Here is a 25,066-nt window from a genome sequence, read left to right on the forward strand (position 1 = left end):
GGAATTTTTCTTCCACTGATTTTTCTAGCCTGTTTTTGAACCCATGCTGACTTCTAGCACCACAGTGTCCTGTGGCAAGCAGTTCTACAGCTCATCTAGATGTTAAATGAAGAAATACCTTCCTTGGTTTGCTATGAAACCTGCCACTAGATATTTCATTGAATATCCCCTAGTTCTTTTGTTAAGTCAGTGAGCAGTTGTTCCTCCTTTACATCCTCTGCCACTCATGACTGTAAAGACTTCTATCATGTTCTCTCTTGTTCTGCCCTCCTTCATCCCACTAGGGATACTTGCTCCCTTGCAGTGCAGTCCACAGTTACTTTCTTCCTACCAAGAAACTCACTTGACAGTTTCCAGTGCAGGCTGAAGAGAGAGCTCCAAGATCAGGCATGTGGAGAAGCATTTCAGTCAGAAGGATGCTGGAGAAGGAGCTGACCTACATTTGCATGAATCTTCCTTCATGCTCAGGGGAGCAACAGGCACTTTCACCCACCTGACCTGGGTTAGACGCTCTTCCAGATGAGATCAACTGCCCTTTAGAAGCAATTCTTATAAATAACTGCTTATAAATATCTGCTTCAGAGGTGGCTGTTTACAACGTAAATGGATGCTCTGCTCAAATGAGTCCAGTCAAAGCAACTGTTTCTGATGAAGTCAGAGAGCAATGTTTTAAAAAATAAAGTTCCCATCTTTCTTTCTTTTTCTCCTTCCCTTGTCCCAGATAAAAAAAGCCCCGGGTATAGGCCCAAGGCCAAAGCTTCATATCTGAGCCCAAAACATATTTAATTTGAAATGAAAAATGTTTGACTTTGCTTTATGCACAGATGCTGTTCTGGTTTCATTTGCATGTTTTTGCTTGAAAAATCTATCCAAAGTGTGCTAGTTAATTACTATTTAAGGATTTCATTATATGTTGTCTGTCAAATAAATCCCAAGAAATCTTCCTCTCAACATGTACAGGAAGTATTTTCATGTTTATATGTATGCATTTCCTTTAGAAACCACACTAGAACGATTACAGACGGAGTAACTGTAAGCAGAATAGATCAGAGATAATTTATAACTCCATTCAGCAAAGAAGTAGGGCTCAATGCTGCAAAATCATCTGTGCAGTTAGAGCTGGCTTGTTTTTATTTGACAAAACTGCTTGTTTATTCCAAGCCACCAGCTCTCCAAGACACTATTTAAGAAACTTTACACGAGTTTATGAATTTCTGTAATGAAGCAGCACAATGTTTTCAGCACTCCAGATAGAAGAATAAATCTATATATAACTAGGACACAGCAACATTTAGGAACAGATTGTGATTACCCTTTCATGGGAAGAAAATTGGATTCAGGAAGCTATTGTCTTTTTCCATCAAATACAACCTCATAATAGTCATCTAGAATAATGATGTAATTACTCTCTCCACTCAAAGGCATGGAGGAACAGTCCACCTCAGGCCACAGAAGTATTTCCTACATCTTGGTCAGCCTTGTACTGCTGCATCTCTAGTTGCACCTCATGATTTTGTATAGGCAAAACATATTTATTTTTTCAATTGTTCCTTAATTTTTTTAAAAATAAGCATTTTCTGGATGAGCACATGCTTTCTAGGGTATACTTGTCTTCAGGTCACCAGTACTGAAGACATTGAAGTAAATGGTTGCTGTGGTGTCTTGAGTGCAGAAACTGTGACAGAGCACTCCTCTTTTGATGGACTTTTTAATTGCTAAACTGCATCTCTTTCTAACCTTATCTCCTCTTATGATTACACTGTGTATCCCACTCAAGAGTTAACAAGACAGAAACCTGGGAATAGGTCACATGAAACAGCTAAATTGTTTAACAGAACTTGTCATGTCCTAAAAGTGTGGTTATCACAGCCATGCTTGCATTACAGACATTGCTGGAAAGGCTTCTGTCTGTATTTATTAAAAAAGCTATTAATGTGAATAGATCACATCTGTAAAGCACCTATCATCCAGAAACTCCCACGAACTTTTGCCTATCTCCTAAATTTGGTAGATGAATACCCACTCAACCTTGTTCTTTCTAAAGCCGAGTGTCTGTCACAGAGTTAATTTAAAGCAGACCTCGCTTTCTCCACTGCTACTAAGACAGAGGACCAAAACCACAAGTGCTGTGCAGTTTGGAACAGACCGCAGTGGACAGTCCTGTGTCCATAAAGAGTCCCGAGGGATTCTTGGGAAGAGCGTAACTGCTCTAAGGGAGCCATTAAAGTGAATTGAAATCAGACTGAAAGTCCACAGGTCACCAAGAGCCATTAATAACTACAGAAAGATGGACCTCTCAATTATTGTCACACCCTCAGCCAAACGGGGGCAGCTGGGTGCTCCTCTGAGAGAACACAGCCACCCGCTGAGCCACCAGCTGCTGCTGCTCCTGCCTGCCCAGCTGATGGCTGATGGTCCTTTGGCATCTGCACGGTTTGGGGGCTGGGAAAGCTTCAGCAGAGAGGCTTGGGGTGGGAGGGACTCGGATGTGTGAGGAATTGCTCCTCCGCTTGGCAAAGGCCAGGGCTGTGCTGTGCAAGAGGACGCAATGAGGAGACACCAGATGAGGTAGTGCCGGAGCTGCAGCAGGACCACCCCTGGGGGAGCAGCTCTGCAGCAGGGCAGGGCTTCCAGTGCAGGCCAACTCTGCGGCTATAAAGCCACGACACAGCTAACTGCTGCTGGGACTCTGCCTCTCACACCCTGCTGCCTTTCACTGTTTGAGCAACACCTGCCTGAGCGAATTCTCACCTCCCCCATCTGTTGTTGCACAGTGTAACTATGACTTGAGCTTGACCTGGAAAATTCACACACAGCTCAGCTTAACACCCATATATTCTTGGCAACTGGGATTTAAGTTGTCATTGACTTTTACCGCACTGATATGTATCCTTGGAATTACACTGAAGACTTTGACTTATGTTTTGATGCCTGAAAAACATCAGCTGTCAGATGGTAATGGATCAACCCTGTTAGGAAAAAAAGCACTAAAGAAAGAAATACTGTTAATTTACAACCACTCTTTTCTCCTACACTGCAACACACACAATTAGTGAATCCAAAAATATCTCGAAGATTTAAAGTACATATCCCCATTTCATGTCTTCTTTTTAATCTAATTATGAACACTGAGAACAGATTTGCCTATTTCTATTGCAAATCTCTAACGAATTGTCATGTATTAGAAAAGTTCCAGTACGTGGGCTGCAAACAAATACAACTCTTGTATTTAAAATTATTAAATAAAAGTTTAAAATTCTTGTATTTTCTTGGGGAAAATAGATAACCATGTATATTTTAATTTTGTGATTTAACTTGCAAGTAAATTTAACTACTGTAATGACATGTGAAAATGTCTTGGAAATCTTATTTTTAAACTTCAGAAGATATTTGATTGAAATTGACCCTGTTAATAGCCTGCTCCAAACAGTAGAGCTGGCTTCTGACTAGCAGCTACCTAGTAATAGGTGAGACCTATAGCAAGAAATGTAATTAGCCAATAGCAATAAGGAACAGAGCAAACAGGCAGCATGAAGCAATTCAGACCACAGGGTAGGTTGAACTTAAAAAAAAAAAAAAAAATCTTCCATAGACAAGGAAACAGTGGAAGAAAGAGCTGAGTATAGATGATAACATGGAAAGTTAAAAAAAGAAAAAGAAGAAATAAGAAGGAACAATCTCGTTGCTAAGATTAAAGGCCAGCTGACTAGGGATGTAACTTCTCTGCAAGTAGAATATGAAATGCTAGCTGAATAGCTGAATAGCTGTTTGTTGGCAGACACAGACTGCCATGATACTTTTTTGCAATTCAGAATCAAACAAATGAGGAAGAAGTGCACATGTTGCACATGCACACTATCAAGATGTGAATGGTGGCCTCTACATGGAGCTTGAGCCCTTTGAAGATTCACTCACTGAAGTCATTACTCCGGGAATGTTTACAAGTGCAATTCTCCAGAAAAACAGATCCAGCATTTAAACCACAGTCCTGGGTCTCATGTAGACTATTGCATGTGGTTACTAACTAATCACCCCCTTTATTTAAAGCACTGCATAGTTCTACTTGCATCCCTTTTTTTCCTTGCCCCTGATTCTTCTTCCTTTTCTCTGTCTCCTGTTTTACATGCTTTTCCTCTTGTGGGGTTTATCAGACAGTTTTCCACTAGGGAAGGTCAGGGGTCCTCTGCTTGGACTCACCTGGAAGCCCTGAGAAGGACTTGGAGGGTGAGCCAGGGAGGCTATTCATTTGTGGTGGTGGCTGATTTTAAAGTATCTTCATGGTTACTATTCACTGCAAAAAGATGTTTGTGATCTAGTGGCCCAGTAACAATGTTATGCATACAAACTGCCACACAAAACCTGCTGCCTGGTGAACACTGACAAGTCTGTAGGATTTCTGTGGAAAATATCTTTAAAGCAAGATTTTCCTCCAAGTTGTCTTCTACTCAAACATGTATCCTCAAACTGGCTCTGTAGTTCGAAATCACAGGTCCCAAAGCACCTATGAAAAATAAGAGCTCCTGTGTATGGTTTGTTGGTCTCTGGGCTCCATCTCATGCTTCAGTCTGTTTAACTGGCATGAGTCTAAGGGTCCTTCCCTCCATCCATAGCCAAATAAATTACCTTCCACACATGTAGAATAACACAAAGAATGGCTCTTCCAACCTTACCAAAGAATATTCTTCCTCTGCTCAAAGGAATCATCCATCAGAAATGACAGATCTAACTCTGCACTTCTCAAATAAGTCTCCAATTGCTTTGAGAAAGGGAAAGCAAACAAAAGTGCTGACTGTTTAATTACAGGCTGCTTAGTTGAGGTCATGTCCACAGAGGGAATATATCTGCATTTTTTAAAAAAGCAACTCATTAACCATTGTGGATAAATGTATGTTAGGTAAGATCTATTGAAATGATTTTATAAAGCACATAAAGATCTAAATCCCACTTTGAAGAAAGATTTACGGCTTTACGTTTTATCCCCACTGGCAGCATGACTGGAGATGAAACTTCCATTGATTGGCTTCAGTGAGAGTTAAAAATAAACAGAATGAAATCCCCTGGCTGTCTAAGAGCACAACAGAACTGCTACTGCTGTGGAGAACAAATGTCTTACTTTGGGTTATCTTTTGCACCTGTGCACTGGCAATTTTTCCAAATTGGATAAACATTTCCATGGCACTGCTGTGACAGTTTAAATTGGTGTGGAAAATTAATCTTCATCCATGGTGCATTTGAGTAGCTAGCAGGAAAAAGCAATCCCAGATTGGGAAAGTGGAAAAGCAATCCTCAGGTTACTATGGTTCACTGCAGGGGAGCCACATTACTGCCATGCCAAAATCTCCTACAGATACCTCCATAAACTGGGGGAGAGAAGTATTGGGAAAACACTTAGAGCAGGGAGATCCATATTCCTAAGAGACTCTGCTGTGACTAAGGTATGCAGCTGGATCCGCAGGTCCTGGAGCATATGTGGGTCATGTCTTCCCACCATCTGGGGTCAGGTCATTCCCCTGCCCAGCCCCAGCTGGTTCCCCCATGCCATAACAATCTGTCCATGAAGCCAAACCACGTACATTCATGTGGTGTCAAACTTTGATCAAAGGTCACAGAAGGAGGACCTCTCACCTAACAGGGGCAGCAGGAAAATCCTGTTCGCAGTCTGCAATGGAAGGATGTCTGTAAGTTCCAGATGGCACAATTGCAAAAATGATGGCTTAAACCACTTACACTGAGTGACAAAAATCAGATTATCTCATACCCAATAACAGGTTAGTTACAGTTCAGATCTATGAGCATTATATTTATAAGAACCAGTTTGACTGGGGAGAACTAACTGGAAATTTTTGTGCTGGGAACACCAGAGCAAACACATAGTACGAAGCAATTCAGACTATTATGTGTGTATGTGTGTATATATATACATATATATATATATGTATATATGGAATGATGAATTTTAAGACAAATTCCTTCTATAAACAAAGAAGCATCCAGCACTGGGGCTTCCAACATATGAAGAACATGGATCTGTTGAAGCAAGTCTAGATAAGGGCCACAAAGATGACCAGAGGGCTGGAATACCTCTGCTGTGTCAACTTGGAGAAGCTAAGGCTCCAGGGAGACTTTATAGCATCGTCCAGTATCTAAATAGGGTCTACAAGAAAGCTGGAGAGGGACTTTTCGCAAGAGCATCTAGTGACAGGACAAAGGGGAATGGCTTTCAATTGAAGGAGGGCAGGTTTAGATTACAGACATCAGAAAGAAATTCTTTACTGTGAGGGTGGTGAGGCACTGGCACAGGCTGCCTAGAGAACCTGCCGACACTCCATCCCTGGAAGTGTTAAAGGCCAGGTTGAATGAGGCTTGGAGCAACCTGGTCTACTGGAAGGTGTCCCTGCCCATGGTGGGGGGGTTGGAACTAAATGATCTTGAAGCCCCTTCCAACCCAAACCATTCTGTGATTCTATGACATTTAAAACTTTTACTTTAGGTTGCAGCAATTATGCCCAGTCTCATATTTAAACTTAGATTTTCACTTGCATTTGTACAGATTCTTTTAGCTAATGCTGCTGATAAATATATATAAAAATATCCCTGAAGATGAGAGCATACCCTGCAGATATGACCTGTTGGAATTCAGTTAGCAGGTTTGATTCTACAAATAACATACTTATTTCAAAGAAGAGGGCAGAGATTGACTCACATTTTTAAAGAAACCTGTAGTTTATGATTTAAAGGCATGTTGGCATGAAGAAGCCCTGCTGAAAGAAGTTTACCAGAATTCACAAAAATTAAAAAAACATCATTTTAACACAGAAGTAGACTTCAGTGTTGGTGGAATATTATACATTTCAACAGACAGCAGTGACCTATCACAGCATTTCGAATTTTCATAAGGTTTCCTCATGAGTCCTAAACTCTCAAAGGTTCTTGGCACTCAACTTTCAAAGTCTTATTCTTCCATTCTTCATTTTGACACCATTTTTTATCCAGTTGTATTGAGCTTACTTTTTTACAGTCACATGAAGAGAGGTTTTTGTTGCTGTTTCTCAATGTAGACAAAAAAATTAATCTTGTTGAGTCTGTGATTTTGGGGGGTGAAGGAAGGGAAGAAAATCTTCTGATTCACAGTGGAGAAGGATGAGGATTATCCCTACATACGGTTGTTCCTCTCTGAAGCTCAGCAAAGAGCAGAAGAAAGAAAGAGGCTGCTCAGGAGCACATCAGCTCCTCCATCACGTCACTAAGTGCACTGTGCTGGTGCATGTCCATGGAGCTCGTCAGGGAAGGATGTGCAAGAGATGGACACAGACTGTGTCACCTAGGGATGAAGGAGCTCATCCTGACTAGAAAGAAGCAGTCAGACATGCGTTTGAATAAAGCTTGTCTCCACCCCCAATAAATAATTCAAAACCCAGGCTGTTAATGACTCTCCTCCCACCTCCCTGGCTGGACCTGGGAAACTCTTCCCAGCAGCATTGCTCCTGAGTCTTTCTGTACTCACAAACGAGAGTTTTTGGGTGATATTCTTGGTTAGCTGATAAATTCCCAAACAGCTCTTTCTACAGGACCTGATCTAATATCATCTGATTGAACTGAGAAAGATGCATCATACCTGAAAGCAATGGATTCTGACCTTTTTCAAATTAAGGAGATGTAAGTATTGGGGAAGGAAGAGGAGTCCAATGGTCAAGGCACTAAATAGGAATGCACAGCCTTTCTCAGAACCTGCTTCCGCGTAGCTGTCTTGTAAGATCCAGATAAGCAAAATTAAATTAAATACTAAGTGCAACAATATGTCATCTGTGAAAAGGATAAAAAGGCTTCCTTTCCTCACAGAAACACTCACAAGTGCTTTAAAGATGAGGAGGCAGCTCAGAGCACTTTGGTAATTACTAAATACAAAAGTAATGAGAAGAGTCTTGGTAACCAGGCATGTCTAAAAACCAGTCTTTTGCTTTATAAAGGCAGCAGTGAAGCAGATGGTTTTAATGTAACTTTTAAAAAGTAAGTGTAGTTTCCCAGATAATCCAACAGACACTCTCCCACTGTCGAGCCTGCCAGTTCCGTGGGTTGTAGAGTGAACAGTGTTTGAAGCTGAGTTACAACTACCCACAGGCTGAAATAAAGAGCTATCAAAATTATTGCACATAAAACTCCTCGTTTTACTCAAAGTAGATTCCAGTAAAGAAAGTAATAATACATCTTAGCTTTCAATAAACTGTATTTTTATACTTAAATGTCCTGGTTGCCAGCTCTGATCATGGTCTGTAAAACTTCTTACGTTTTTCTTAAAGCTTCAGGTATTGAAGACAAATAACTATGCAGGAGTTACAACTTTCATGTAAAAGCAGTGGTAGTTTTCTAAGTCCTTGCGGCTGCACAGGAATCACTCATTCCAATGGTTTACAGCTGATGGTCTAATATTAGTTTGTGGAGACCACCCACAAATAGAAAAACCTGAGGAAGGCAATCCTGAGATTTTACCCAGATGATCCAAAGGATCAAGTTCATGCTGCTCTCATTCTGTTATGTAAGTGATGTAAAGACCCTTTTTCCACGAGCCAGTGGAGTCACCCTGGGGACTGATCTGGCACAGTGCCGTCAGAGTGTAGCTTGGGTGGAACTGAGTGGCTCCATGGTGATACCACTGCAAACAGAACTGGCTCTTTTCTAGAGACCTTTCTTCCTGTATTCCCTCAGTGCCTTCTGCAAAGAGCAAGACATTGCTTACCAGTCATGTCCTGCACATAGGAATGTCAACACTAAACTACTGTAAAGCGAACTGATACCTTCCATTCTTTGAGATTAAAATCCGTTTATTAATTTCTCTCCCATCAATCTTTGTTTCATTCTGTCTCCTCACCAAACAAACCCCCATCATGTGCTGTGAAATACATCACTGAACTTTTGTTGCCTTTTAGCTCCTCTCTGTGAGTTTGTAAAGCACTACACCAGATGTTGAGCATCCTAAATCACAGTTTCTACAGATAAATCCAAGTTTCACAGCAGGTGCAGATCTTGAATCCTAATCATTCTCCCCACTGTCCAGATCATCACATAGCTGGAGAGATCAGACCTGAGGGTCGTTCCTGGGGCCATAAGATAAACTGCAGTTTATGATTAACGCAGATTCTTTAACAGATTATGTGCATAAAATAAACTTGGTATTTTAACAATAGATGTGATTTGCAACCATTTCACGCCAGTCTGTTGAATCTCAAGTCCAAACATCACCAATAGACAAGGACTCTTAAAGGAATTAAGGTGCTTAACGAGTCAGAAATTAATAAAAAATAAAGCCATTAAACGCATAACATTAGACAGATGTTTGCGATGTAACGTCCTTACCGCAGTGTCGTTGGTGGTAATGTACACCAACACATCTGAGTTGTTTCTGCCATTAATGTATCGGTAGCAGTTCCACACACAGCTTATCAAGTAACCCTGCAAAGGAAAGGGATTTATTATTCTGTGCAGAAAATAAACCATAGACTTCTTCTCTTAAAGCATTTCCATTCTTTATAAATACAAATATCAGCTTGGTAGAAGCATGGGACAGTCACTTTTCTGGTTGCAGTGACTATGAGAATGTGGAGGGACTCTGTGAGTACTTCAACACCGCTCCTTATACTGATAGAATTGGACTTCTTTGGTCTTGAGAAGAGAAGACACTGGGGAGACCTTACTATGGCCTTTCAATATATAAAGGGAGCTTATAAGAAAGATTAGGAAAGTCATTTTACCAAGGCCTATAGTGACAGGACAAGAGGCGATGGTTTAAAACTGAAAGAGGATAGATTTAGATAGGACATAAGGAAGAAAGTTTTTACAGTGAGACTGGTGAGACACTGGAACAGCTTGCCCAGAGAAACTGTGGATGCTCCATCCCTGGAACTGTTCAAGGTCAGGTTGGATGAGGCGGTCTCTGTTCATGACAAGGGGGAGTTGGACTAGAAAAACTAAAAGTTCCCTTCCAATCCGAACCATTCTGTGATTATATGGTTCTGTGATTGTGGATACTTGTGTTGCACTACAGGCCACTCCATCTAGGCAGATATACTGGAATCTAGACCTATCTGAATGACATCTGCTATTCCAGATGTTTAATATTACAGCATACTTAATGCAGACTATGTTTTGAAAAGAAACAGTTTATTTGTGCCTGAATATGGCTAAAGTAACATAATTTTGTGTATATAACCTCCATTTTACCTAAATGAGCAGGTCACGTATGCTGACTTTCTTTTTTAGACCTCTCTATAGAGATACAGAGAGGGATGAGTTCAGTCAGACACCTCGTTACTGTGCATGGGATACTGCACATCTGCAGAGGTGAGTTTTACAACATATAATGAAGGCACGGGTTAGACTGTGACCAAAAAAAGAAGGTGCTACAGACATAGAATGTCTCAGGGACAGTAACAAAAAGTAAACATGAACCATTTTTGGATTAATCCACGGTAAGAATGTTTAAATATCATCAACTGGGGTTTAGTAGCTTTAGAAAGTGGAAGCAAACCCCAGCAAAAAGAGCTCAAGCATGCTGGGGACTGAAGAATCATGAAATTACAGGAAAGCTTCCTTGTCCTGTGAGTGGCAAGCCTGGACACTGACTGTGTGATTATACTATATATCACCTGCATTATTTCAATACTCTGTTTCGCTTAATCTGACATTAAATCTACGTATTCCATGTGACTGGAATGGTCTGGAGTCTTGCTATTCTTGCCTGACTGGAGAAAATTGCCCATGTAAAAGTTTTCATTGATATCTGAAATGATTTCTGACATTTTAAATTATTATAAATTATTATAAATATTTTTTTCAGTGTAAAGCAAAAAAACCTGGTTTTGCAGCAATAAACCTAGTGCAAGATCACACAACTTCACTGCTTTTGTTCTTGGAGCTCACTATGCTCTGGGTAGGGCTGCTGTTGTCTCCACCTTTTTTTTTAAACTGGTTGGGCAAAGTGCTCACATCCATCATCTCCTTCACCAGCATGAAATGGTCCAGTTTGGGCAGCAGAGATGAGCAAAGTGACTGGAAGGAAGACAGAAGGCAGAAAGGCATGCAGGAGCAGGAGTCAGATCCGCAGCATGCTAGTAACAAGGCTGGTGGGACTAAGCAGTCTCCTCTGGAGCTCTGTGCTTCCCATGTGATTATACATGACAATGATAAGGAGAACTATGTGTTTTGATAGTGCCCAACTTGTATTTTCACGTAGTAGGTTCTGCACAGCAATTCTTTCACTAAACTAGCACGTCCAAATTAAACTGCCCGTGTTGACTCCATTTGCATGTGTCTCTCACTGAGTGAGTCATAATTTTGTGACTCAACTTGCGCTGATGACCTTCCAAAAGCCTCTTATCCCTTTGAGCCCTGTGCTTCCTCCATATCCACAACTGACACACATGAGCTGTGTTTTTCAGGATGCCACATGACTCACTGATGGCTTGCTTGCAGATCAGGAAGCGTTTTTTCCACCAGGGTGGAGCTGGCTAAAATCTGGTACATGTGCTACCTCTTTTTTTACAGCATCTTACAGACCCTGGATGACTTAGAGGCGTTGCAGACTTTGACAGTACTTTTGACCACCAAACTGGGGGAGCAAAAGGCTTCTGGAGTGAGCTAAGTCCCAAGGGAATATTAGACAGGCTCTACAGCCCGAGCTGTGGGCTATGCAAACCTGCCCCAAACTACTGAAACAAGTAAAGGCACGTGCATGAAGAACTGGATCTTTTCCAGATTTAAGTAAAATGTCATTGTTAATTATAAGTGGTAACAAATAGTTCAGTAGCTTTCAATGCTCAGATACTATAGGCTGAGAACGGTATAAGAGCCAATACAGAACAGAGTCTGAATATAGTACACTTCTGTGGGGACACAACCTCTCTTTATAAGAAACCCTTTATATTAAGCCTACCTATTTGCAAACCTATTTCTATCCTCCTGTCAAAATCCAAATTGAGGGAAGCCCTGTTTCAGATAATACAATCCTATCTGGGAGAAGCTAGTGGGAGATTCATTTTCGAATGCTCCCATTCTATTACGTGCGGTGAATAAAACACATTTAACCCCACAATTAACCTCTACAGCTCTCCCAGCTCCAAACCCTAGCTCTAATCAGCCCTGCTCCTATGTGCATGGGCTGTTTTTCAGTGGTGAGGTTTGTTTCAGCCTTTGAATTAAAGAGGTCATCAGCCAGCATACACCAAGTAATTGGCCACGAGACACTGACCCACATATGGTTGAGAGTGGCAGCAGTTCAGAGCGTGTCCTTGTCCAAGTGCTTTGGACATGTGCTGCTGGCCTGTGAATCGTGAGTCATGGAAACCTGTTTTCTTCAACCTGTAACCTTATTTAAACTTGTTCCTAATTGTTCTCTACCAATGCTGCTGCACTGTTAAATGGGATTCCTGATTCAGGTACCAATTTTCTCTCCTGAAAAACCTGGCTAAGGTTTCAAATACTGCTTTAAATGCGTGGCTGGCCACTCAGTGTTTAAATATATCGACTCTTACCTCAGGAGACCAATGTTCACATTTGAAATTGGCCCTGTATAAAAGGCCTTAAATCCCTCAGCCTAATCCACCCTTAGTGGTACTCCAGCACAGGCTGCTGACAGACACCTTTTGGGGAGGCAGCCCCAAGTAGCCACCACGTGAAAGGATAGGTGCACAAGAAGGGCTGAATGTGGGAAGAGGCACTGCACCTACTTCTACCAGCTTTCAGTCTTCCCCTTTGCATGGTAGAAAATTACTTGAGCCCCTATGGAACTGAAACCCACAAAAATTTCTAATCCTGCCTCTTGTTGTTGCAATTGCACACACACTTAAGCAGCAAAACAACAGTAATGTACTGCAGGCTTCTGCTCATCAGACACACGATGGACCAGCTGACTGACCATCATCTCTGTGGAAATTAAGAGGTTGCTATATTGTGCTGTTTCTTGTAATACAGCAAGGAAAAGTCTGTGCTGATCTGGGTCACAGAAGCCCTCTGGGCAGCCCCCTCACTGGCAGCAAGTGCAGGGTGAATGCCACAGACCTGACACAGGCCCCTCGGGTTAGGAGATGCCTGCACTGCATCCCATTTTATTCCACAGCTGCTTTGAATTTTCTATTTACAGAGCTGGGATGGGCTTCAGTAACTGGTGAAAATGAGATAAAGATTTATACACAAAATGAAATTTATATGAAGATTTCAGAGGGATGCTAATGGCAGACTAGTTGATCACATGCATTTCCCATGTTGGTACTAGAGAAGGAGAAACAATGGGTTGACGTGCTGATGAAATTTGGAATTAAATTCATCTTCTCAGCACACTAGAATGTGTATCTTGTGAGTATAAAAAACCTGTGCAAGAACCACTGCTTAGAACAGCAAAGAAGTGCTGTAATTGGAAAGAATTAATGATACCAAAACAAACCATTGGCCTGCAACACTTGAAATGGCACCTTATAGGGGCTAGTACATCACCTGTCCCCTAACAGTCACACATACTGGGTTTATGCAATTTAAAGCAGATGACCCCTACTTTAGAAATGCTTCTCCCATAACTACCCTGCCACCAGCAATCCCAGTGCTGGGACCAGTCCTAGGCTTTTTTGGAACAGATGGCAACCTCATGGCTCCTTGTTGGCTGTTCCCGAGAGTGTGGGGCTGTGTTCAGGGTCCCATGATCACAGGAAGGTAGCAGACACCGGGGCAATGTGTTGCGGGTCAGGGTTTCCCCTGCCACAAGGCATCCCCCTGGGCTGAGATACCAGATCTCTCGGGGAGAGCACAGAACTTCATTCCAATACCCTTTTCTGTCTGCTGGGGACACCAGGACATGCAGAGTGGTCTCATCTCCAGGCTCAACACCTTGTATGTGTATCTTATAGGCATATTATGGAGACCAGGGTTAATACTGAGTTTGCTGAAGACCAGCCTGTCTCACTGAACTAGAATACCTTTTGGCTGCCCCACTGGCAATTACCTCTTCCTATCTACTTTTCAGAAAGAGAAAGGCCAGAGAACAAAAGAAAAGGACATACTCTGAAGCTGCAGAGTGTTCAAGGAAGCCTGGGGGAAAGGTTTATTCGGTTGTGTCTGTGCTCACCTCAGCTCCTTTGGGCCTGGGAGGCTTCCCCATGGTGGGGAGATTGAAACCTCAACCATTCTGTCTCAGCAGCTGGGGCTGGCCAGAGGAAACCGAGGCCATGCTCTCCAAACCAGCTGCAGAGGAGGGCGTGATTCAAAAGCCACTGTGTTGGCTATGTGCCATTTGAAGTCCTGCATACATACATAAAATACATTTGTGCTGCTGGATGTCCTCCCCTGGCCAAATAGGAAACACCTATGTTTTGTGGCATGCAACTCTGGTTCAGTTTCTAGACAAAGACGGTGAATGGAATAACACATTTTGGTCTACTCTGAAAAGGATTCCATGTGAAACTGCCTGAAATATCCATTAACTGCTTCAGATCCAAGTAAATCCTAACCACTAAAAAGATAAATGCTTGTACGTGGTTAGCTGGCTCACTTTCTTACCACCGTCTCTCGTCCCCTTCCCTTTTCACAATCTCATGACTGCAAAACACAAACCTAACATCTAACACTGCATAATCTTGCCTTCTGCTCAGTAAAGTTTTCCTGTGCATGCAGCTTCATCGAAAACAAAAGAGTCATAATGCCAAATGTTTCTGAGGAATTATGTGATTCTGGTTCATATTTCCCACCAGCTGAATGCAGCTTTCTCTACTGTAGCTTTTCCTAGGTCACAATGTTTTGGTTCCTCTCCCTGTTTCTAGTTGAACTCCAGAGGGAGAGGGAGCTCAGGCATATTTTTTATGCACGGTACCTTTTCAGTACATAAACGTGGTACCATCTGCTAAGTCTATCAGTGATAAACTGTGAAGCATCTGTGTGTCCAGCTTTCTTTTCATGGAGCAGATTCCATAAATCTGCATAACAGCTCTTCTGGAAACATAAAAAATTCAAATGAAAATGCTAACTGGAATTTAGCATGTGTTTCTGTGTGAGTCATATTTTTTGTGACTAATTTATATGATAATATGTTGCTAGAATGAGCATTATATGAGCCACATATACTCTTGGAAGAAACACGTGTTAGCCACTATAAAACCAAATGAGACTTTTGCACAGTTAATTTCTTACATGTCTTTTCTCTGTAGTAAATATTTTTGCCATGCCAATTTTAGTTGCCTATTTTTTTATAAGCTTAATGTAATAAACTTTTAATTACATATTTCTTAAATGTGCAAATAAAATCAATGTATGGCTGTGAACATATAAGGCCAGAAGACTAAACTGTATTGCTAAATCACAGAAGAAAAGTGAGTATCACTTCCAAGAGCACCTTAATATACCCTATCTGTTGGTTTTTTCCCCCAATTTTGAAGTAGCTTCAATAACCTTATCTATCTCTTTTGCCACAATAACTTCCCTTGCTCATGTTGTCAAATGTGTTGTCTGGAACCAACATCCCTGGTGTCATTGTGACTTTTTGGAATTTCTCTAATTTAATACTTAAGACTATTCTGAAATAAAATCCCATAAGAGAAATACAAGAATGGCAGCACTGTGCCGTGAGCAACTTGCAGAAGGGTGCAAGAAGAGGGCAAACACACAGGCATGCTTTACAAGAGGTCCAAGGTTCAGGGTACTAACTTGGAGCCACAGGTGGTTGCTTTTTCTACATTGATTTGTCTGATCTTATTCTGAGCTCCTTTGGGACTTCTGACCCACACAGCCAGAGGGGGCCGCCCGTGCTGGACCATGAGCCCGGGCGTGGTGGTTTCACATGGGCCCTTTCCAGCTCCACTGAGTGATGCTACATCTCCCCTTCTCCTGGTACCTGCCACCTCCAGCCCTCTCACCCAAGGTTTGCTAACAGCAAATAAATCCTCACTCCCTGTGCCCTTCTGCTGCCTGGTCTGACAGTTCTTTACGTTGTTCCTCCCAGGAGGGATTCCTTGGAACTATTTACCTGCTCTACAAAATATTTTCTGAGATAGGGCACCAGAAGGGAATGCTTGCTTCCAGAGATGGTAGGTATCAAAACTGGCAAAGAAATTAAACAATTTATATTTTTGGGTTTTCTATTCCTTTCTTAATACTCTTAGCATTTGATTTACTTGTTTGACCAGAAATAAGCAGTAAGCTAATACTTTCACAGGTCTATCTATTACTGCTACAAGACCCCTTTTTCAGGTGGTCATGCTTACTTCAGACTCTACTGCAGTGTCTGTGAAACAAGAGTGTGCCTCCTCTGTGCCCACTACTTAGAATTTGACACCACTGAGTTTCTCTGCCATTTCATTATGTAGTCACTCCATGCCATGAGATCCTTCTGCAAAGATTTCCTGGGTGATTTTCTCTATTTTGAATGACATTGCAAAAACAATGTTGTTGTTAGATTTCCTTCCCCTTCCCAGATCTTTAATGAATGTACCAAGTGGCACGGGTCTCAGTGTTGGAAAGACTGATAATTTATCCTTATTCTCTATTTTCTAGCTACAGTCTGAGATGACCTTTCCTCTTCTCCCTCCATATCTAAGGGTGCTTTTTAAAACCTTTGATGAGAGATTCTGCCAAACACCTTTTGAAAAACCAAGAAGCCTGTATCAATAAGTTCTCCCTTGTCCACTGGATGACCCACTCCTTCAAAGGATTCATAAGTCGTGAGTTCCTCCTACAAGCATCACACTTCCCTATTGTGGCCTGTATGTTCTTGTAGAAGATTTTCTGCTTTTCTTCCATGATGTCTATCACTGTTTTCTATACCTGTCAGGCTGCCTGGGCTGTAGGTCCCTGGATGTTTCTAAAGACAGACCTCCCAGCAAGGGACATTCTACCCATGACCAGAATTAGACTTTGTACACAGTAATGCACTTACCTTAAAAGCCAAAATGATACTTATGAAAAGGAGGATAATCACAACCAGACACGTAGGGTTCACAGACATAATCTCTTCCTTGTAGGGAAAATTGTTGGGCTGCATAAGCAAAAATAAGCAAAACACTGTGAGTTAATCTCACGAGTCATTTAAGAGCCATTCAATTAGTGTACTCTATAATTAACAACTTACAAAGCTTTCTATGATCTACTAAATCGGGAGCTCTGCACCAACAACCAGTTTCAATAAGTTTGGCTGGAACAGGCATTGTGAAGACTCAGCTGTCAAAGGTTCCCTGGAGGTCTGAGGGATTTGCTTTTTGCTTTGGATGTGGTGTGGGCTCTCTTTTCCTCAGTGCTCACTGGGTTTGCATCTGACACAAACAAGCAAAGGACTGGGAGCTTTGCAGCAGGAAACTGCCATCTTGGGAAACAGCAGGCAAGTCCTGTACTTACTGAGTAACCATTATAATGGCACTGGTTGCCAAAGACCAATGGCAGCTCCTTCCACAAAGTCAAAGCAGGAAAAACTGGACAGAATAATCCTTTCACCTAAATATTTGAAGACATTTCAAAACACATTCAGTCTTTTCTTTTCCATTTTATTTTGGCTAAATTCGGACTACTCCTCCAGGAGTACTTGTTAATACTGCTATCTGAGTGCATGTCCCATGGAGGCACGGGTCCTCCAGGGGAGCCACATCATGATTTCGAATTGAAATGTGCTCCAGGTCCTTCTGCTACCTTATACATGAAATGGAGGTGACAAAATTAATCTTCTTGTTTAGCACACGCTCTACTGATTTACAGTTGTGAAACACTTTAGGATCACTGGCTGAAAAACAGCCTATAAAAATATTTTACTGTATTTATTGCTTAAAGAAAACGCACCCTTTAAAATTAATGTTCCAAATAGTTTTGAAATACTGCAAGGCACAAGTTCCCGTTTCAGTTAGAATAAACCATTGTTCACAGACAGAGTTTCTCCACAATAGATAGCTCCACTGCAACAGTAGCTCATTATAACTGAATGCAATAGTTCCTTCCACACACGACCCCCTTTTCCCTTACAGGTCTAATTACTTAACCAGGCCAGCTCTGCATCCTTGTCAGGACAATTAACTAGACCAAGCTATAACTGTATTCTTGGCAATGATGGTGTAAATCCAGAGTAACCCCTTAATAACCCTTATGCCAGCATTCAGCCCAGTGCATCAGGAAATTATCTTTTTTTTTGGACAGCTGCTACTGAGAATAGCTCTTTATTTAGCGCTTCCATGAACTGTTCAGAGTGGTTAACATCAACAGCAGCTGTAACAGTTTGCAGATAAACGTTACATAAGCACATTTTCTGCTTCTTGACAGCAATGTTTCTGTTCCTGTACTGAATTTCATGGCTGAAGTTTTTATCACATTATCTTCTTTGTTGAGGACACTAGCTTTTGTAGGACACTAGCTTGCTATAATTCAGTAAGTTGCTGCTTCTTTTTTCCCATAGAAAGTTATCCTAAATATAGTGAAGGCAGTCACTCAGAGACCAAGAAAGCAAGAGTATATGCCAAAAAACAATGCCCCAACTCCCCTCCTGCTTGCAAGAGGGAGGCCACGAAAGGAAGTTAGAAAGTTAGAAAGTCCAGTCAGTCAAGGACAGTTACAGTAAAACTGCCCCCAGATGATTTTTTCAGTACTGACCTACCATTAAAAAACTAGTCAAACTAGTTTGTGAATATAATAAAAAATTCCCAGTAAGACTTTGGTCTTCCTACACAATGATTTTTGGGAAACAGTCACCACCTGAAGACTGGATGACTGCATTCTGGCGTCTTGGCCATAATCTATTGGCCTGTTTCCAGACATCAACTCAAATGGGATTTGCGTGGGGGCAAGAGGAGGGCAGAAAAACGACGAAGAAAGTTTCCACTACATTGAAAAGCAGGAACATCTGCTAGAGCCATGAACCCTGGTCAAGTCTGGGAGAAGGACATGCTGCTGAGCAATGCCTGGCACTCCCTTATATCAGTGTCATTGTTTCAGATGAAAAAACCCAGTAATTCAGCAAAGCCAGGACGGCAGATGAGGAACAAATTCTGCAGTTTGTCCCCTTCAGGCCTAGCTTTCTGGGTCTCTATCCGAAGAGATGCGAGGTGTAAGCAAGCCCCAGCGAGGTGGTGGGTGCTGTGCCCATGTGGTAGTCACCCCTACCCATCTCCCCACCTGGGAGATCCTAGTGCAGGGTGTGAAAACTGAAGCTGGTCCCTCCTGGAGCTTCCAGGCTTTCCATTTGGGAGACAAGGCTTTCAGGGCTTCTACGAATAGGGGGGGTCAGAATGGAAGAAACCCCCTTTTGTCTTTATTTGCTAACTGGGTTGGGCCAGTCTATGAGCAGTCTGATCTTAACTCACAATTACAAACCCCTTCAGTGCTGAAGGAAAACAGATTTATAAAACCTGCAGCTTTTGGCAAAGAAGCAGGAAAGGTGGTAGGAAGCATCTTGATTGGCTCCAGGCTCACCTGGTTCAGGGATCACCCTAGAAGTGGTGCCATAAGGCAGCCCTTGAGGTCCTCCCAGAGCATCAGCCATTCCCAAAATCTCATTAACATGGAAAACTTGTACCAACAGCTGTTCAGATAAATCAAAGACCCATTGCCCTCCACTGCAGTGATAAGCTTAAATGCTGATATGGGTGCATGAGGGGGGACAAGAAATTCTGCTCCTGTGCTGGGGGTTTGCTCTCCTGTGGGGAGACCAGTAGTTGAAATCCTGCTGCTAGAAAGGTTTCAGATACTGGGCTCAGTGCTGCAACTTCTAGGAAAAGATCAGTGTCAAATATTGTGCAAGGTTTGATGAAGCTGAGACTGAAATACGTCTGGATGGGAAAAATCAAGTCTGTCACTGGAAATACAGGAGTGATTTTGCAGCACAACATGATGAAATTTGCTATACAAACAAAATGTACTTACAGTAGTGTTGAACCAGCCAGCTAAAGTCATAACTAAATTGTCATTTATAACCTTGTTGCGGACATGGAGAGGGCTGCGTGCATAATAATATACCTGGTACACTTTTAATTTTAAAAAATTACTGCTTATATATATCAAAGCTCTATTACACACTTAAAAAGAATCTAAAACTTGCATAGAAAGTACATTTCTACTGCATTGATATTGTACAAATGTGCAAGAAGAATAAAATGAAAAAGGCTAAAGCCATTTTTCATTCCCTCAGCCTCCTTGCATAACCTTTCACGTCTTCCTTCCTCCTGGACCATAAAAAATCCACTTTAAAATATGGTGTGGATTCTCGTCCCAAGTTGCAATCCTCCAAGTATCAGGATCTTACAAAATTGAAAGAAAACAGTAATGTGTCAGGAGAATTTTTAAAGCTCTGCTATGAAGTCAGTACTACTTCCTTGGAATTATAAAATGGCATTAAAAATGTCAGAAAGGATATTTCTTTTTTAAGCTTCAGTTTATAGGAAAAATTTCTTTAGGTTTAATCTCTTTCATGTTCTCTAGATGTTTCCCCTAGGATTTAAAAGCATGACTGATACCACACGAATTGTTAGGCAGCAGCATTGCAGGCAGTCCCACAGTAAAGCTATTTAATATAATTTGAAATTTTGTTTAGATGAACTGTCATAGTCCTGTACTTTAATAAAAAAAAAAAAGTTTTCATAACACAGTTGCAGGCTAGCCTGTTCTGCACCTCTGCTTCAATCCATTTCATATACTGTTATGACAGAAGATGAAGTGTTTCATTTGAAGGCTTTAAAAAGCCCATATATCAAAGATTTAGTGGGGTTAAAGGAAAGAAATGTGCTTTAGGTCAAACTGCTTTAGACCTCTACAGCTCCAAGAACCAAAATGATTTTTTTTTTGCATATGTTGGATTCGCTGTATGTGAAAGGTTTTGGTTTTCAAGTGACAATGATAATGACCAAGATGTCCAACGTAATTCTTCATAACTTTAATCACACAATCATCATAAAGCACATAAAATGCAAGATTTGTGACATTTACTTATTTTACATGACCCTCTATGCTGAGATGCTCTTGCTATCTACGGGAATTCAGTGGCACACCTGTGTGCAACTGGGTACCAAAAGGCAACAAAAAGTTTCCAAAGACACTTGTTCCTCTGAAAGAAGAAGTCAGTGTAGGCTGATGTTACCAAACACCCTGTGAACACAATTGCAACATTTTCAGCTAGGGCTCTGCCCAGCTTATTGATTATGTGCTAATCATCTTGCTAAAAGTACATGGAGGGTTTCACAGTAGCTTGTAACTCATCACTGACAGACTGCAATCTCGCAGATGTGAACCACAGTAAACAGATAATGACCCCATATACTAGTGAAGGGAAGTAGAAATGGTTAAAGACACAGGGGTTTCACCTTTAGAGCAAGAAAAAATGTTCCTCTGAGACTGCCAAATGTATTCCATTACCTAATGCACACCTTCATCCAAATATTCAATAATGGATTTGAAGAACGATTGGGATTTTTCATTTCCCTTATGGAGTTGTGCCCCCTAAAATATCATTCCCCAAATACAAAGCAGTTTTAGAGCAACAGAAACTGTAAGAATGCCAGGAAGAAATACAACCCTTGCTTCCTGCCTATCCTGGCAGATCACTGCAAAGGGGGCAAGGGGCAAGACGAATCTAGGGCTTATTTATAAATCACTAGGAAGGATTATACCCAACTGGATGACTCAGGTCTCACCTACAAGGTCAAGGGTATTAACCACAGGTCTTACTCTAAACACAGTGTTTGAGATGACAAACCTATCCACCATGAGTATTATTCAAAGGTAGGGAAACAAGTTCTGTATTTCAGCACTAGCACTGCATTGATGGCATTATTACTGAAAATTTGACAAGCTTGCATTTAGTTCCATCGTGTGTCTGAGTATCTGGTAACAGTAGATGGGATCTTCACCTCTCCCCTTTGTTTTTGCCCACTCAGACTGAGTGTATTTACTCTGAACCAAATGTAACAACCTTTGCCAACCAACGTAGCCCTTCCAAGGAAGGGTACAAGGGGCTCCTGTTGAGTCATTTGTGCTCAGGATCACAGCTAAAACATAGGAGATGTAACCAGCTTCAAAGCAGATGCATAATAGCTTCAAAACTTTGTTGAACGGGTGACATTAACTGCACAAAAATTCATCACAGGTCTTTGGTAGTTTTTCCACATCACTAATCTCCAATATGAATGATAAAATACAAACTAATCCCTCTTTCTAAATGAATTTAACTGGGACTAGCTTTTAGCTGCTAGCTGCTCATTATGCCTCACATCTAATTTAAACAGCCTTTTAATACCTCATTATTTTGCATGTAAGAACTCCAATGGCTCTACCTCTTGGTCTCCTTTCTTGGTAAATGAAGCAGGAAAAGCTGATTGTCTCATGATACTACGATATATCCAGATTTTATATAGTTTTTTTGAGGAACTTTCCTGCATGTTCTCTGACTTTTAAGCATTGTTTTTCACAACCAGACTCCATAAATAGACAGAAAATCTATGTCACCAGATGAGAAGGGAAGTCTCCTCTCCATTACTATTAATTGCTCTTTTTTTCCTGTTCACAAACCCCAACAGCAACTTTTGCAAACAGCAAAACAACTTGGAGGCTGTAGTTTTGGCACTTAGTTCCCTAGGCTGCTTACAGGGTCACTGCATCCCAGGCACAGTTGTCATACTGTATGCTCATCTATATTCTTCATGCTTTTACATTTCTTTGCATTTCTCTATGTGGCACACATTAATGGCTGAACTCAGGCTCTCAGTCAGTCTAGCTCACTGACTAGCCATGCGTTTTATTAGAAGTGTTTATTAGAAGAATATGCTGGGAAAAGCCACAAGTACTGCCGCTGGGAAATGCAGAGATGAGCCCACTCTGGGCAATGCAGGGTAGGGTCTTTCAGAGGATGACACAGAACAGCCAGATTAGACTCCTGCTCACAACCTCCCACCAAAGAACTTGATCCCTCTAGACAATGAGCCTGCAGAAGCTCTCAAGGCTGACATTAGGCTTTATGAAGGGCCTTTTGGGTACTAACATTATTAATGGAAGTTGGGATGAGCATGAAATCTACTGCTGATTCCTGGAGACCTTCCTCTACCCAAAATAGAAACTCACTGGCAGATGGCTGGCTTGACCACGACCCCTTGCAGTCTGCCAGCTAACCTCTCCTAATCCATGTGATACATCCGTTATTGATCTAGTGCTTCACTGTTGCCCTGAGCATTATGCTGCAAAGTCAAACATCTCATGAAAGTCCATTATGACCCTGCCTATCTTTATTGATGAAGTCAGTAATCTTGTCAGCGAAGGAAAATGAGTTTGCCTGCAGGACTGATTTTCCATGAAACTGTGCTGGCAGTCATTAATCATTTTCCTCTGGTCTAATTCTTTATCAATTGACTCTTCTCTCAGCCCCAGCCCTTCTGTCATTATTCTGCTTGGTAGCAATGTCAGGCTAATCAGCCTATAATTATCCTGGAAATCCCCCTTGCCCTTTTGAGCACTGACAGTTTAGCGATCCTGAAGTCCTGCAGCATTTCATTATCAGTACAGAAAATGATTTACAACAGCAAGACAAAGATGTGTGCAACCAGAGATTTTAACACTCCAGACCAGCAATACAGATCACGGAGTGCTCTGCTGCACCATACCCAATCCCTTCCAAGGCCTGCTCCTTCTATTTCTGATACAGAAAGGCCTGTTATTTTTTTTATCTGCAGGAAATAAAGTGGTGTTTTAGCAGACACTTTCAGAGAATCAGCTGCTCTTTGCCTTTCTATAGTGAGCCAGCTCCAGATGCAGCACCAGATTTTCAGCAGAAGAGCAGAGGCTTTTAAGTGCACAGCTCCCTGCTTGCTCCTGCCCCCCTCACGGTCTTGCACAGTGACCCAGTGAAACCTGGTTATGGCTCATGCTCTGGGAAGTGGGGGAGAGTTCCTGCAGCCACACAGATGTTTGTGCTGCCACAAGGGCAGGGCTGGCCCTGATGCAGCAGTGAGGGACTAGGTAAAGGATGGGCAGGAGGGCTCCAGCAGTGGCAATGCCAGCTTAATCACTCACTAAACTGTGACCGCAATCTGCTCTTTTCCACTCGTACTTTTGAGAACCCTTTGATTTATTCCTCAGCTTCTCTTTAACTGTACCATCAGCTGTGAATGCAGGTAGGTGTAAAATAAGAAGGATAACAGACACATTGACTCTTCCTGAAGATTTGTGTGGCTACTTATCTGCCTGCTGTTTCTCATTACCTGTTATTTATACTGGCCGAGCTAGCTTTCCATCCACACAACAAAGTTCACAGCCAAGCTAATCCCTATTTGGTTCTCAAGGCAGATTCTCAGAGACAGTTGCAGCACTGGCTTCTCCAGAGCTCTGCAACTCCACATGAACCCTGCTGGACATAGCACGTGGTTCTGTGATGAGACAGAGGCTGGTGGTCTCCTCTTTACTTCAGGGTGTTTCAATCATATCTTGTACACTTATGCAATACTGGCTATGGATGTTTGGTCAAAGGAGACCATGGCAAGAAGGGATCCTAAGACAGAATCTGAAATATTTTCTAGCAAAAGCAAATATACACTCAATCAAACTCTTGCCTAATGAAATGTGTTAAAGCTACCAAATAAATTAAAAGGAGCAACAAAACATTCTTGAAATAGCACCAAAAATAAGGCACTGGATAGGAACACAATAACTCTGAATGCAAAACCAATTACCTATTATCTATATCTTGTAACATGAGTCTCATTCTAAATGAAATGATGCTGAGAGCTTCCATGACATTACAAAACTCTAGAACTTTGCTCAAATATTACAATAAGCAATTGTAGTAAGCTAGCAATGTAACCTTGCAAAGATGTCGAATTCAGACTGGCAAGGACTGAGAGAATTTCTCAAGGACTGCATGGGAAGTTAACAGGCCAGAAATACAGAACAAACAGACAGGTTTTTTTCCCCCCAAAACCCCAGAGGCTTGTGAACATCAAGTGATTTACCAGCTGATGGAGGTAGTCCTGAATTGTGCTGGGATAGATGAGTACACTGATGGCAACCAACGTGTTGAGAGCAAAGTCAAAGATCTGATAACAGAAGAAAGGGATGATCCAAGCTGCATGTTGCTAAAAAGGAA

The 25,066-nt window shown here is 41.7% G+C and overlaps 1 protein-coding gene across 1 annotated transcript in view; it reads right to left on the reverse strand.

Moving 5' to 3' along the window:
* LAPTM4B (lysosomal protein transmembrane 4 beta) overlaps positions 1-25,066 on the reverse strand; it is a 59,780-nt gene that overhangs the window by 10,929 nt on the left and 23,785 nt on the right. Inside the window, exons 4-6 of the mRNA XM_064648111.1 lie at positions 24,933-25,055; positions 16,907-17,005; positions 9,352-9,447 (exon numbers count right to left, since the gene is read on the reverse strand). Coding sequence (XP_064504181.1) covers positions 9,352-9,447; positions 16,907-17,005; positions 24,933-25,055 — 318 coding nt within the window. The remainder of the gene's footprint in view (positions 1-9,351; positions 9,448-16,906; positions 17,006-24,932; positions 25,056-25,066) is intronic.

The sequence above is a fragment of the Pseudopipra pipra genome, chromosome 1, assembly GCF_036250125.1.
Source record: "Pseudopipra pipra isolate bDixPip1 chromosome 1, bDixPip1.hap1, whole genome shotgun sequence".
NCBI lineage: Eukaryota > Metazoa > Chordata > Aves > Passeriformes > Pipridae > Pseudopipra > Pseudopipra pipra.